This window comes from Plectropomus leopardus, chromosome 3, assembly GCF_026936395.1.
Source record: "Plectropomus leopardus strain MGB_pleo_1.0 chromosome 3, ASM2693639v1, whole genome shotgun sequence".
Classification (NCBI taxonomy): domain Eukaryota; kingdom Metazoa; phylum Chordata; class Actinopteri; order Perciformes; family Serranidae; genus Plectropomus; species Plectropomus leopardus.
The window spans coordinates 39768711-39784035 of record NC_142178.1 but is presented as its reverse complement, the minus strand read 5'-3'; the positions used below and the strand labels follow the sequence as shown (position 1 = coordinate 39784035).

General features: G+C 37.6%; 2 protein-coding genes across 2 annotated transcripts in view; both read left to right on the top strand.

Moving 5' to 3' along the window:
• The first annotated feature begins 309 nt into the window (after positions 1–309).
• Positions 310–4832, top strand: cnrip1a (cannabinoid receptor interacting protein 1a). Its single transcript, XM_088075239.1, has 3 exons — positions 310–593; positions 1882–2026; positions 2645–4832. The coding sequence occupies exons 1-3, from the start codon at positions 415–417 to the stop codon at positions 2807–2809; spliced, it is 489 nt and encodes a 162-aa protein (XP_087931365.1). The 5' UTR covers positions 310–414; the 3' UTR covers positions 2810–4832.
• Positions 4833–7353: 2521 nt separating this feature from the next.
• The window catches only part of ppp3r1b (protein phosphatase 3 (formerly 2B), regulatory s1ubunit B, alpha isoform, b), an 83829-nt gene continuing 75857 nt past the window's right edge, over positions 7354–15325 (top strand). The window contains exon 1 of the mRNA XM_088075235.1: positions 7354–7582. Coding sequence (XP_087931361.1) covers positions 7580–7582 — 3 coding nt within the window. The 5' untranslated portion in view covers positions 7354–7579. The remainder of the gene's footprint in view (positions 7583–15325) is intronic.

Below are 15325 nucleotides of genomic sequence, written 5' to 3'. Positions count from 1 at the left end.
CTCCCTCCTTTATATATATATATATATATATATATATATATATATATATACAGCCTATGTTCAGGATTTGAAAAAAAAAACATTGCATATTTGAATAATTGCACTGAAGTTTTCTTTAGTAAATTATTGTCATGACATATCGAAATTTTCACTTTTTTTCGCACCACCATCGATTAATCGAGGAAATATTCGGTTAGTTACAGCCCTGCACTCATGTGACTTCACACTCTTATTCTGAAAGAGCTAACCGGAAGCCCTGCTCTGCCCTGTTTACCAGCGGTCTCCTCCTCTTCCTCCTGCTCCCCCTCCTCCTCCCCCTCCTCCTCCTCCTCCTCAGCATCACCGCATCCTCGCCGTCTCCTCCTCGGCTCCGGACCAGCTGACCCGGTTAGAGCGCGGACTCGCAGCGGGACCATGGACGACGTCCCCCCGATCATCAACATCTCCATCTCGCTGCGGATCCAGCCCAACGAGGGGCCCGTCTTCTTCAAGGTGGACGGGACGCGCTTCGGCCAGAGCCGGACCATCAAGCTGCTCACAGGCTCCAAGTACAAGATCGAGGTGGTGCTGAAGCCCGGCAGCGTCGAGGCCACGTAAGAGCAGATCACCCAAAATCCCGGTTTCATTTTAATCCTTTATTCGTTCACGCAGGCAGATGTTTGGGTTTACCTGCAGAGCGCGCACGCGCCCCTAATTTTAAAGGATTCATGTGCGGAATCAGAAATGAAAAATAACGGCGGTGCACGTCGGTGGCCTTCCGCGCGCAGGCCTGCGGCAGCATCTGATACGCGCGCGCGGATAAATAAATCATCATGTGGGTCAGGTGAGATTTTTTTTTTTTTTTTTTTTTTCGTCGTGTGTCTGCTGATGGACAAACGGAGGCCCGAGAGGAGCAGGGCGGGGTCCACCTGACCGCTCAGGGACAGGGACAGGCAGGGAGGAGTTAAACCACACAGACACGCTGTGAATGTCCTCCTGTCCAACAGAGCGGACAAAGAGTGAGACAGAGCAGTGAACCCGCAGATTTCACGTTTATACCGACACAAACACAACAGACCTGCTCAGGGGCCACTGAAGCAAGGGGACAGAAGGTCAGGGGCCAGTCGCAGGGGCCCAGGTAAGAAATTTAGGACATTACTAGGATCTTAGGGCATTTTTAGGATTTTTGAGGATTTTAGGACATTTCTAAGATTTTAGGATTTTAGGACAGTTCTAGGATTTTAGGATTTTAGGACAGTTCTAGGATTTTTTTTTTTTAGCATTTAAGGACATTTGAAGGATCTTAGGGCATTTTTAGGATTTTTGAGGATTTTAGGACATTTCTAAGATTTTAGGATTTTTGAGGATTTTAGGACAGTTCTAGGATTTTTTTATTTTATTTTTTATTTATTTTATTTTTTATTTTATTTCAGGGGAAATTGGACATTTCTAAGATTTTTGGATTTTTGAGGATTTTAGGACAGTTCTAGGATTTTTGGTTGTTTTTAGGATTTTAGGACGTTTTTTCACTCGCGTCGTACCGCTGGTTGGTTTGTGCCAAAGGTTTATTTTGGACAAATTTTAAATGAGACAATTTTGGTATTATTTTGTCTTTAAAAAAATATTTTTTTTTTTAAAGAATATAAGAATTGGAATTATTCAATTCATTTTGGCAATGTTTTCTTAAAAAAATGCAAAAAATATTAAATAAAACAACATTGCAAAAAATATGAAATGAAAATAAAAATCGTCAAAAATGTTGGCGTAATTTGGGAGATTTTTTTTCTTGAAAAATCACCCAAATGTCGATAATATCAGCGCACTGATCCCCCTAACCTGCTTGTGTATTTAAAAGCTCTCAATAAAGTATCAAATTTTTTGTCCTCTTTTTCTTCCTCACAGCAACATGAACATCGGCGGCATCGTCTTCCCTCTGGAGCAGCAGTCCAGGGACGAGGAGTCGGTGGTTTATCACGGCCAGTACGACACCGAGGGCGTCCCGCACACCAAGAGCGGAGACCGGCAGCCCGTCCAAGTCAGCATGGAGGTGAGACACCGCAGTCCTTTGGTCCCAGATCAGATGGATCAGGTTCATTCATTCATTCAAAGCAAGGTTACGTGAGTTCAGAGTTCAAAGAGCCAGCCAGGTTAAAAAAAAAAAGGTCCAGCTCGTCTTTTTCTGTATAAAAAAAAAGGAAAAAATTCTTATTTTTATTTAAAAAGCTAGTCATTATTCTCACGCTTACAGTTTAGCCTCCAGCCAGACACCGAGGTATTTGTATTGTGTTACTCTCTATGTGGATGTGCCATTTGCAGGATGAACATTTAAAGATTTAGAATGATTCGATTTGCATCCATTTATTTTTGGTTTTTTTTTTTATTTTAAAACTAAGTGATGTTTATGTAGCTGGCATTAGAGGGAGTCGAATGATGATTTTGCGAAACAATATAAAACCCTGTCATCCGCATAAAGATGAAATTTACAAGATTCAGAGGCGGGGACGATATCGTTTATAGAAACTGAAAACAACATGGGCCCTAACACTGCGCCCTGTGGAGCACCCTTAGTAATGTTCTTGAGAATTGTAATGAACGTCATCAATCTCAGTTTGTCAGACAGGTTTTTTCAGCAGCGTTGATGACGATGATCTCTCCTGCTGTCCAGTTTAACAAGGCGGGGGCGTTTGAGACGGTCTGGCAGGCGAAATACTACAACTACTACAAGAGGGAGCACTGCCAGTTCGGCAACAAGTTCAGCAGCATCGAGTACGAGTGCAAGCCCAACGAGACGCGGACCCTCATGTGGATCAACAAGGAGGCCTTCAACTGAGCCGCCGTCCACACGCCAAGCAGGGGACATCAAAGGGACTGTATTTGGACATCAGCATCACAACAAAAGGACGGCCTCATGTTAAAGACGTTCGTCACGTCAGCGAGGGTTTGTGTTTTATCAAAAAAGAGGGAAATAGCTGTTAGCTGTGCGGGTTTGTTTTAAAGCTGCACTCTGTGTTTGGAATAAAAAGCATTATTCAGAAATCCTGCAGCGCGCTCCGCTGGCTGCTTTAAAATGTTTTATATCAAAGAAAACTGAAATAACAGAACGAGGGAAAGATCAGAAGCTTCAAAGTTTCCTCTGAAAGGAGCGCTCACGCTGCATCTGTATGAACCCCGAGCGAAAAGGCTGGTTTTCTTCCAAAAACACAAGAAGAAGCCAATATGCACAAAAGATAAAAACGACCCAAAATTAGCGAGATTTTACTGTAAAATATAAGGTATACCTGACCTGATATACCAGAAAATTAATTTTTAAAAAAAGAAGAAAAAAAAAGAAATGTGGAAAAACGATTTTAATTCTGTAACATAATTTTAAATATATAATGATGGTATATATAAATATTATTTTCCCTATCTTTTTTCCTCAGACATTTTTGCAATCTGAAGAATTGAATTGTCTTTTTTCCACGTTTTTGGAAAAAAAAAAAAAACAACACCATTTTGCTCGGGTTCAAAAGTTAAAATATTTGTGAAAGCCGCACAGGAACATTGATTTAAAGCGTTTTAAAGGGTTAAGCTTCAGCCCGTCACTCTTTCTGTGGATTGGCGTCCTTTCAGTGATCAAACATCGAGAGAAGCTGAAAACCAAAAGTCTCAGAGTGCAGCTTTAAAGCAGGACTGTGAAGGGTTAAAGAAACAGTGAGGTTTTTTGTGAAATCTGCAGGTTTGCAGTCAGATGAGAAGATTTATGCTCGTTTCAGCTCCGTGCTTCCAGTGCGGAGGTTTGTCCGGGGCGCGTTCAGCCGAGCGCAGCGCAAAGATGATTTTTTTTAAAAATGTAGGTTTGTTTGTTTGTTTGTTTGTTTGTTTGTTTGTTTTTCAAATATGACCACCTGGTCAGTGCCGATCACGTCTTCATATGACGCGTTATCCTCCTGCGTCTGTTGTTGACGTTGCAGGACGCCGTGTGGATTTACGCCGTTAAATGCGTTGTGTATTTTCAAGAAACATTTCGGTTTTCACGAGCCTAAAAGAGTGCTTAGAAAGTATAATAATTTAGTTGATTAATTTTATGATTATAAGCAACTTAAGAAAAAATGACCCCAGATTAGCAAGAAAAAGCACAAGAAAATTCCCTGGAAATGAAACAAACCCAAAACAAACAAACAAACAAACAAACAGAAAAAAACAGCCTGAGCGTCCGTCTCTGCGCTGGACGCACCGAAAAATCCACATCTGTCTTCTCATCTCGCTCCGGCCGTTCCTCTAAGTAAATCGAGTAAAACTAAAAACCCCTTCGATAAATCAGATACGTCGCAGTGTGAGGAAAAGTATTTTATGTTATTTACTGACGACTGTGAGGTTGTGTCTGAGAGGAGAGCGTGCGTCGCTGTAATCGTTTTTCATGTGTCACGTTTTGTGTTATTTAATGAAAATCCACCCAGAACACATTTAAACAAACAGTGAAGGAATGTCTCTTTGTGTTTAAAACTGGAAATTTCTGATGTTTTTGGATATTTTCAGCTGCAAAAAAAATTACGAGTTTGGCGGCGGAAAATAATCCAAAACAGATTTGCAAATGTTCTGTTTCTGGTTTCATCGAAATCAAAGTGTTTCGTGTGTTTTTTTTCTTTTATTCTGAGACGCGGCGCTCTTCACAGGCTGCAAGTGCTTCACTTTGAGTTCGAATTATACTTTTTTTTTTCCTCTGAAGTGCATGTCTGGATTCATTTTGCCAAATCTGATCTTTGTTTTTTGTTAAATGATCTCAATGCCTGAACCTCGCTGTTTTGTTATGTGTTGAACTGAAGGAGTATAAAGTGTCTTTGTGAATAAAACAGTTTACCCAACCGATATTACTGAGCAGTAACATTTGCAGTCGTTATAAACACGAGTATTTAATGCATCAGTGAAGGAAGATCCAGTAAAAGCACCAAAAGTCCTTCAGTCAAGTAAAATTATGTAAATGTAATAAATAAAATAGAGTTAAAGTGTTTAAAGTGACAAAAACGTCCCCTGAGACTGATATAATATTACACATTATGAATTATTACTCATGCATTACTGTTAAAGTAGTATTTTTATTATTAGTTAGTTGAGGTGGAGCTCATTTTGAAATACAAACTTGTGATTATTTTAATTGTGGATTAATCTGCTGATTGTTTTTCTCCTTTAACCCTTAGGAGACTGTTTGGTGCATTTACGCAATTTTATTTATTTTTCATTTTCTGATAACTGTGTGTGTGTTGATGCATGTGTCCTAAATGTAGTCCAGATTGTGTATCTGAGTGTAATCAGTGAATTTGCAGCTCAGCTCCTACAATAAGTCTAAAATACACTGTGGAAACTAAATAGTTACATTCAGACTGTTCAGGTCCAAAAATGCTCCATTGAAACCCATTCAAACTGACATTTTTGATCCCACAGCCATCAGAGCAGAAAAACAGGACTTGTTTTATTTCTGGGTGTCTACATACATACACATACATACATATATTTACCTTTGTTTTAAAATCATGTTTTCTCTGCAAAAATCTTGAATTGTAAATTGACAAAAAAAAATGTTTTCGAGAGATAAAAATGGACAATATTTCACTCTGGAATCTAATGACTGTAAAAAATAAAGTGGCATAAAATGGAAAATATTTAGGTTAAGTACCTTTAAATCTTTTTAATGCGTAGCACTAACATTAACCACACATGTAACCACTGCAGTTTACAGTGAGACCTATAACGCTCCTGTAATAATAATAATAATAATAATAATAATAATAATAATAATAATAATAATAAAAATAGTACTTCTCATATATTTTTACATGCAAAACACTATAATGTAAAGGCAATACCAGAAGTAATTTATTACATATCACATCCAAGAGGCTGTGCACACAGTTGCTGTGCTCTGTGTCTTTAAATTTTGGGTAAGTACACTCTGTTATGATAATAAAAAGGAGGATTAGCTTGGCACTGATTTCAGTAAACGTGATTTTGTTGTGATAAAAAGATGATCATTTATATTTGTTGTAATTATTGATCTCTGATGTTTCCTCTCTGCGACGATGAGCTGCAGAGATGAAAACCTGGATGTGCTGAACCATTTTTCTCTGCAAAGATAGTGTGTGTTCAAGATGATGAATCACTCTTTGCAGAAAAAAAGGACCAACAAGAAAAACTTGATTTTTCCCTGAGCAGAAAGAGCGAGTCAAGTCAGAGTCCTGCAGTCAGGAGAGGCTGGCCTGTTATCAGCACAATGTGCTGAAATTTCAGTTTGTTTAAGAGCTTTTCATTTTTATATGATGCTGGAAAGTTTATTAACAATAATAAATCATATGTTTATCAAACTCCAACACGCCATGAAACTGTGTCAGTGAACTATGAGGACGAAAACAAACCACAAAAAAAGCAAAAAAGAAAAATAATCGTTCATTCATCGCAATTGACGTAAAATGTTCAGTTAATCTTAATATAGGATATTTAGGTTTGACATTTGGACAGAAATTGGGAATTTGGAGCTCTCACATTTAAACAGACTTTTCAACTTACTGCCGATTCAGGATAAAATAAAAAGATCATGATCAGGGAAATAATGGCGCTGACATGTCCAACAGCCCACTCCAGCGCTCGTACATGTGAATGTCGGCAGGCTGTTGGCAGCTGTAGGAGAAGTTTTTAATTCCTGAGTAAAATGATTAACAGCACAGAAGTTTGACAGAAGCTGAAGTCAGAGTCCTGCAGTCAGGAGAGGTTGGCCTATTATCAGCACAATGTGCTGAAATTTACCTGAAGTTTGTTTCAGATGGAGCTTTTCATTTTTATATAATGATGGAAAGTTTAATAAATAATAATAAATCATATGTTTATTACGCTCCAACACACCATGGTCACATGACACTGTGTCAGTGAACTATGAGGACAAAAAACAAACCACAGAAATAATCGTTCATTATTCATAATCAAAGTAAAATGTTCAGTTAATGGTGATATTGATTTTAGGTATGAGGCTCGGACCTTTGCTGGGAGGACATTTTAGTACCTGGACCTCTGTGAGTTTTAGTAGAATAGGTCCTCCAGCTGGTGATGCTGTTCTACAGTATATTTGTCATGTTCAATGTCTGACAGAAAATAAATATTTAAACCAAAATTAACCTGATGATATCTTCATATCTCACTGAGGAGTCAAAGGAACCTTTAAGGCTGACAGAAATAGTGATTTGATGTATATCGTGATATATATCGATATCGACTGATATGAAAAGAAAAAATCGCGATGAGACTTTTTTGCCACATCGCCCAGCCTTTTGTTTTTATGGATCAGAGTGAGTCCTCTCCTCAGTGGACGAGCTTTGCTTCGCACCCTCCTCCTCCTCCTCCTCCTCCTCCTCCGGTGTCCCTCTCCTCTCTCCCCCTCTGCGGCTCTCTGTGCTGGCTCTGCGGTGAATCTCTCCCCCGCTGTCACACACCGTAAAGTCAGGCAGCCGGTGCTCGCGCTCCCTCCGTTAAAAGTCACAAACCTGCCGAAACGTCGTCGTTATCTGACCGCGTCGAGCCGTTAACGGAGCTTTAAATCCTCCTCCGAGCAGCCGCGCACCTCCGCTGCATCAACATGGTAAGAAACAGGATCCTGCTTTTTATTTTTTTTATTTTTTCAATCATAAATGTCATTTTGTGAGAAGCAGATCGTCTGCACTGTTAGCTTCGGAACTAGCACCTCTCCGGGTTAGCCTAGCTGCCGTTAGCACGCAGCTGACGTTTAAAAAAAAAAAGAGCGTAACGTTTTTTATTTAGTAAATGACAGTGTGGTTTATTCGTCGTTTATGCTTCTGTCAGCTGACACGCTGTCACACACGTTTGTCTGAAGTATCGTCGATGTGCGGCTCGGTGTTAATGCGCTCAGCGGGCTAGTTAGCTGTCAGGAAATACAGAAATACAGGGGTTTTTGCTAGCAGGCTAGCTCGTTAGCTGCGTCAAGTGCGCAACGCAGCAGCGGCGGAAGTGTCCTAACATCAAAATATAAATCAAAATAAAAGCTTTTTATAAAAAAATTATTTTGTTAACCCTTTCGTAACCTGAGCAAATTGGCAAGCAAAAAACAACAACAAGGAAATAATGCAACAATCAGCGAGAAAAGACCTAAATATTAGCAAGATATTGGTAAAAAGTTACAGATAAATTTGAAAATTAGTAGAAAAAGTATCAGATAAAGGTGGCAATTTAAAGGAAAAGTAATAAATATAAATAATATTGAATATTTTTTCTTTAACATAATGTTAAATATAACTGATAACTTATTTTATTTTTTTTTATTTTTATTTGTATTTGTACATGCAGGTCTTATGTCTTTATGTCTTTTTATGTGAAACATTTGGTGCATGTAAAAAAACATAATGTAATGCACGGTGGGCTGCATTTCTTGTAAGAAAGGTGCTATAAAAATAATGTTTATCATTAGTATTATAGATCATTACATAGTTTTAAATATACTTTTTGACATTTTCTTTTAGTCTTTATATATATATATATATATATATATATAAGAATATATATATAAGAAATCAAACGAATTTGCTCAGAGTTCAGAGGATTAAATACATGTGAAAGGCGTCTGAAAGCAGCACAAGAAAAGTGAAGTCGTTCCAGGTTTCAAAGGGTTAATGTTGCAGCTGGTAGAGGTTGGGTTTATTTTTATTGCTTTATATAATACCAAGTATCTTGGGAATTCCCTTTGGAGATCAATACATGCTTATTTATACTTTTATATATACATTTTAATTCATTTATTGGTTAGATTTTTGTATTACTGACTAACGCTCTGATGGCCTTTTACATAAGAAGTGTTTGTCATGTGGTTAATTAAACTTGTTTTGGTCGAGTTTTCTACATATTTTTATATCTGCAGGAGCCCTTCAGTATTACTGTCTTAAAACGTGATGTGCAACATATTTGTGATAACAGAGTTGTCTAGTTTTAACCTACATTTCATTGTTTTACTTTGAAAATGTGTACAGGAAGTGTAGTGAGTATTATGAGGCAGATTATGGGTGCACTGGATCTCCCTCAGTCCTCTCTGATGGTGTTTAAATCGCATCAGATCAGTTATTTATCTTTATTTTTCAGGGTTATAGCTGTCTGACGTTCACACCACGTTCTTGTTATTTCTTATTCTTTGAATTAATGTAAGTGAGATGTCTCATCTGAACATGTCTGAAAAACAAACTAAAACATGGTATTATTTAGAGCAGGTGTATTTTTCTGTATAATGTTCATTTAGCTCATTTTTAATTTCTCCTTTTTTTTAAAAAAAAAAAGTTTGCTGTTGTTCTTTAGTTGAGGAGGGTTCGATTATACAAGCCCGTGGCTTCTTCTCCTGACATATTTCTTATTTTTTACTTATTTGAATTTTATGCAGTTTAATGTGTTTGCAAGTAAAAAATAAAAATCAAATATGATAAAATAAAATGCATAAATACATAAAAGGAAGAGAAAAGCTGATAGTAATTATAAAACAAAAGAACAACTAGAATAATCCTAAATCTAGTTTTACTTTGCAGAAAAACATAGAAATGACTTTGTAAACAATTTTTAAAAAAATCTTTCCATCTGATAAAGCAGCACTGCTTTATGCAAAAGTATGATAAAATTGTTATACTTTTCATGCACAAACAATTGCATCTTTATTTTTATATTTCAGGGTTTCTACAGATCCTGAAAAATCCCTAAAAGGCGTTAAATTCAGAAATCTAAAAATAAAGCTTATTAAAATGTATTAATTCAATCTTTTCAAAGTCTTAAAAATACTAAGACATGGGGAGTAGGATTTTATAGAGTCTTTTTTTCTGATGTTGTATTGTTAAAATTTCAAAATAATTGGTAATATTTAAAAAAAAACAACAAAAAAACTAATGCCTACAAAATGTTCCACTAATTTCAAGAAATTAGTGGATTTAGAAAATGAGTTTTAAAAAAAATAAGCTTGGGAATAATGTTTAAGAAAAAAAAGCTAGGGAAGAACTACATATTTATAATTATTATAATTCTACATTTAAAATCAGGTTAAACCACTTTTTCCAGATAATTTCCTTGTTTGTTTGTTGTTGTTTTTTAACTTCTTTTTTATTTTATTTTTATTTTTTATACTCATTTTTAGGTCATTTTTTTGTACTTTTGCCAAATTCTGTTGCTCATTGCCTTCTTCATGTTTTTGAAAGAATTCAAGCCAATTTGCTCAGGTTTTAAAGGGTTAAAAGGGTTCTTAAAAAGTCTTAATTCTAACTTGCTTTAAGCTGCAGAGGCCCTGACTTTTATTATGTTTTAACTTTTTTAAAAATTAAAACTAGTGTGTAGAGAGAGACGAGATGCCACAGAGGCCCCTCGTCTGAACAGAGACATCGCTGTCTGCGTGGTTTTCATCTCTGTGACAGTTTTAAGGGTTAAACTCGACACACTTTAAATCAGATGCCTCTAGTCGCCTGCATGAGGAAATGCAGCTGCTTCTGCCCCTTCAAAATCCTTATTTAAGTGTCTTTATTTATTCATTATGAAATTCTTACCTTGTTTAACCCTTTGAGACCTTGTGTGTTCGGCTGCTTTTCACAAGTTTTTAAACCTTTGAGCCCTGAACTTCAAGAAATGAGTAGATTTAGAAAATCAGATATAAAAATTGTATGTATTTAACCCTTTCAAACTTGAGCAAATTGGCTTGATTTCTTTCAAAAACAGGGGAATAAGGCATGAGCAACTTAAGAAGAAATAACCCCCAAAAAGGTAAAAGATTTACTAAAAGTACAAGAAAATTACCAGAAAATTAGAAACAAAACAAAAGTAGAAAATAAACAAAAAAGAAAATGACCTTTTTAAATTGCTTAAAAATCAGAATTATTCTGCAAAATATTTATATATATATATATATATATATATTGCAGAATAATTCTGATTCTCATTGACTTTTTCCCCAATGCTTTAAAAGAAAGCAGACTAGTTTGTTCATGGTTCAAGTGTTTTACTACATATGAACGCAGTACAAGAAAGGTTTCAGAGGGTTAAAAAAGGTAGGGAAAAATGTCCAGAAAAGGTTGATTTATTCGTAATTTTTTGAAACACAGTTTACGAAAAAGAAATTCAAATTTGTCCCTCATCTGTTCCTATAATTATAATGATCATAATTATATACTAAATGATGTTACAGAATTATTACTATTTTTAAGTACTTTTTTTCAGGTAATGTCCTTTTTTTTCTTTTTCTTTTTTTTGCTCAAAATTTTCATTGCTTTCTTCCAATCTTTTTTTGAAACAAATTATTATTATAACCAAAATAATTCAAATCATGCAAAAGAGTGCACTAATACGGATTATAAAAGCCTAAGCGAGCTGGCCGAGCAGTGAATCTTTCCTCATTTTGTGGAGGCAGGTAACAGTTATTATTGAAAGTGCAGCGCAAACACACACACACACACACACACACACACACACACACACACACACACACACACACACACACACACACACACACACACACACACACACACACAGCCCCGTTACATCACACAGGCAGACCAAGTAGTCGAGGTGCAGGAGCTGGGATGTTCCAGTCCAGGTAGCAAATGTGATATAATTGCTGCTGTTTTTGGAGCCGCCGTGCAGCCTTTAACACTATGGATGCAGCGTTTTTGGTGCAGCTCGTATGCTGCCGCTGAGTGTTTCCCTTCAGAGTTCAAATGTTGCTGCGAGTTAAAAATGGACTGATGAATCCAGAAACTGTGTGGACAGTGATTACCCTACTTCTGCCACGAGTAAGAATCCGCCCACACTGAGCCAGCTGAATCTGAAAACACCATCTTTTTCTCTCCGTCTCCGTGCACCATAAACCGCTGCTTTTCATACTCGAAGAGTGTTTTTAAAAACTGGTCTCTAGGGTGAAAATGCACTGGAAAATGCTGATATCATGTTTTCGTGTAGGTGAGGAAAACTAAGGTTTAAAAAACGATGATGTAAACATCGTCTTTGTGTTTACACATTTTAAACGCAGCAATAATGATTTTCACTTTATTTTATTATACTCGTATTTTTCCTCCTTACCCAACACCCGCTAATGCCTGCACGCCTTTTTTCTGAGCCAAACAGATTTTAACCAGGAGCTGAATTATCCACAGAGGTCTCTTCCTCTCCAAAACCAATGGACCAGCTGATTCAAATGGATGAAAACACTGAATAAAGTAATTTCATGTTAGAAATCAGTGTTTTCACCCAGTGTGGCACGTCACAGACGGCTGGCTCGCCCGGCACCGGCAAATTTTAAGATCTTAGAGGATTTTGTGGCATCGAGCGGTGAGGACTTCGGGTTGTAACCAGCTCTACTCAGCTTTGTTTTGGCAAGATGCTCAAAACATCAAAAAGTCTAATCTTGCAGTGAAGATTAACTCATACTTATATCAACGTTTGTGTGCAGAAATCTAGAGTAAATCTTTTCTAGATTGCAACCAGCTGAAACTTCTCCTGGTCAGACTTCCTTTAGTGGTCATTGTTGAGGAGGTTTTAACCAGGAGCTGGATTATCCACAGAGGTTTTTCCACAGAACCGTCCTCCTTACCAAAACAAATAGATCAGGTGATTACAACCAGGGTGAAAAAATGCTGAAAAAAGCAGTTTCACATTACAAATCAGTGTTTCTCTGATGCTGTTTGGGATGCCGGAGTACCAGCTAATCTGAGCTCACCATTTTTTAAAGATCGTTCAGGAGGTTTTTATCAGCGGCTGAATCATCCACAGAGGTTTCTTCCTCTCCAAAACAAACAGACCAGCTGATTTTACCCACGAAAAACCCTGAATAAAGACGTTTCATGTTAAAAAATTTTTTAAAAAGTGTTTTTCCATCACTGCTCGTCTTTGAGGGGCTGCTAAATAACGTGGTCCACGTGAAAAGTCAAAAGTCTCTGTCTGTAAGCAGTGTTTGGTTTGTCCGCTCTGGGCTACTGTAGAAACATGGCGCTGCAGCACGGATGAGGACCTGCTCCCCGTGTGGATACAAACAGCTCATTCGGCGATAACGAAAACACAACTATTCTTCAGCTGATTATACACAACAGAAAACACACTGAGGAGATTATGTTCACATTGAAATACCGAGTGATCAAAAATATAAAGACAAATAACGAAACTGCGACCCCCTGTAAGTCATCAGGCGTGGCGTCTGTTAGGTGTTTCGGTGTTTCATCATCGAGCCTGTGAGCGTGTCTGCATTAGGACAGTTTTCAGACAGCAGGAGGGGACATAAAGGATGTTTATCCAGCTGAGACAAACCAGTCCGTCCCACTATCGATCACATGTTGACTGTGATCAACAGTTTTGTTGTTTGCTGAATGAAACAGGAGACGGAGGAACAGTCTTCCCATTGATCCGGCGTTTTAGTGCAGGTCTGTATGAAAACGTCTGCAGTGTGGCGGGCACGGCATTTTGACAGTGAATTGTACTCTGCAGCGCAGCTCCAAGGGGCTTTGGGGTGTAGATTTTGTCCAGGAGGGACAAAACAAAAACAAATAAAGTGCATTTTTTGTGTATTTGATATGACAGTTGATGCGGAGGTTTCTGCCCTGTCCTGACCGGAGCGGCGGTCAGCAGTTTGAGTCGTTTGAGACGCTGCTGCAGCATCAGCAGCTTATACGCTGTCACACTGCGTCACTCACGTTTATGTCAGAGATTCAGATATTCTGGCTCCTAAACTGATCTGAGGTTTGGTGTCCGTCCTCCGTCCCTAAATATACAAACACGTTTCATCGTGGGTCACATTCGTAAATTAATTCACCTTAGTTGGAGAGTAATAGAATACAAGTAACTAAATTATTCAAAATACAACATATGAGTAACTGTAAACATGTATGGTATTCTAAATACAGTTACTGTCTTAAAAAATAGATGATTTAACCCCTCAGGGACTGTTTGCTGCATGGTAGTCGCTTTTCATTTTTCATTTGTTTGATAACTGTGTGTGTGTTGATGCATGTGTCCTAAATGTAGTCCAGATTGTGTATCTGAGTGTAATCAGTGAATTTGCAGCTCAGCTCCTACAATAAGTCTAAAATACACTGTGGAAACTAAATAGTTACATTCAGACTGTTCAGGTCCAAAAATGCTCCATTGAAACCCATTCAAACTGACATTTTTGATCCCACAGCCATCAGAGCAGAAAAACAGGACTTGTATTATTTCTGGGTGTCATTCTGGGCTGTGATGATTAAATCAGTAATTTTTAAAAATGTATTTATATAAAAAAAAACAAATGTCCAGGAAACTATAGTTATAGTTATCATAGTAAAATATTTAAAAGTTTACATTTTTATTGAAATCAAAATTGGTGCACATCATGTAGAAACCAAATAAGGAAAGAGAAAAAATGAATTAAAAAATAAATTAGAAGTACATTTTCTGGTTTGTTTTTGATTTTTTACCTTTTTATCCATGTAATTTATTTATTTATTTATTTTTGCATTTTAATTTAATTTCAGGTCATTTTCTTGGCATTTCTTCTTAAGTTGCCCTCTGCCCATGTTTTTTGAAAGAAATGGAGCCACTATGCTCCGGTTTCAAAGGGTTAATAACCTTTCCGTTGAGTCAGAGAGCCAGTTTTGGTAGCTCAGACCCTCAGATTGGGAGTATAGTGATGTTAAACTGCAGCCTTATGAAACTCCACAGATGAGACGGTGGTTATCGCGTGCCGTTAAGCAGAAAAAACCTCACATATGTCCCGTTCATGTGATTTACAGTAAACGTGGCTCTTTAAACCAGCCGAGGATGAAAGCTGCAGCCGAGCCGAGCAGCCCGATTCAAGTCCTCCAGAGATGAGACGAGGCAAATCGAGGCAGCACGTTGGCCTAGTTTCAGAGTCCAGATCGTTCTGTCGCTCATGCATAATGAAGAACACCAACAGTTAGCCAAGAACACGACGCAGTTCAATGCATCTTTTATACATTTAAGTTGATTTCGCAGATTTGTCACACGTGTAAGGGGACACGAGAGGTCCTCCAGTCCACGAAGAGCTATTCGTTCACCAAACGTCAGCGGGATTTAATGTGGTGCCGCTCGTCCTTTCAGGCTGAGACATGCAGGAGACCACAGTCCCGCTCTGTCCTCCTGCGTATGAAACTTTTTGACCTTTAGTTGAAAGACCGTCCTCTTGCTTCCTGATCAGATGCCTAAATGTGGAACGTGTTTGACTTATACTGTGACACTTTGTGACACTTTAGCAGTAAATGTATTGATGTTTTATAATAATAATAATAATAAAGTTTATTTATATATTTATACAACAACAAACGTTACAAAGGGCTTTATATTAAAAATCCCCAAAATACATTTATTC

Coding starts and splice junctions, on each gene's coding strand:
- cnrip1a (XM_088075239.1), top strand. CDS start 415: ATGGACGACGTCCCCCCGATCATCAACATCTCCATCTCGCTGCGGATC. Junction 594..1,881: donor CCCGGCAGCGTCGAGGCCAC/GTAAGAGCAGAT, acceptor TCTTCCTCACAG/CAACATGAACATCGGCGGCA. Junction 2,027..2,644: donor CCGTCCAAGTCAGCATGGAG/GTGAGACACCGC, acceptor CCTGCTGTCCAG/TTTAACAAGGCGGGGGCGTT.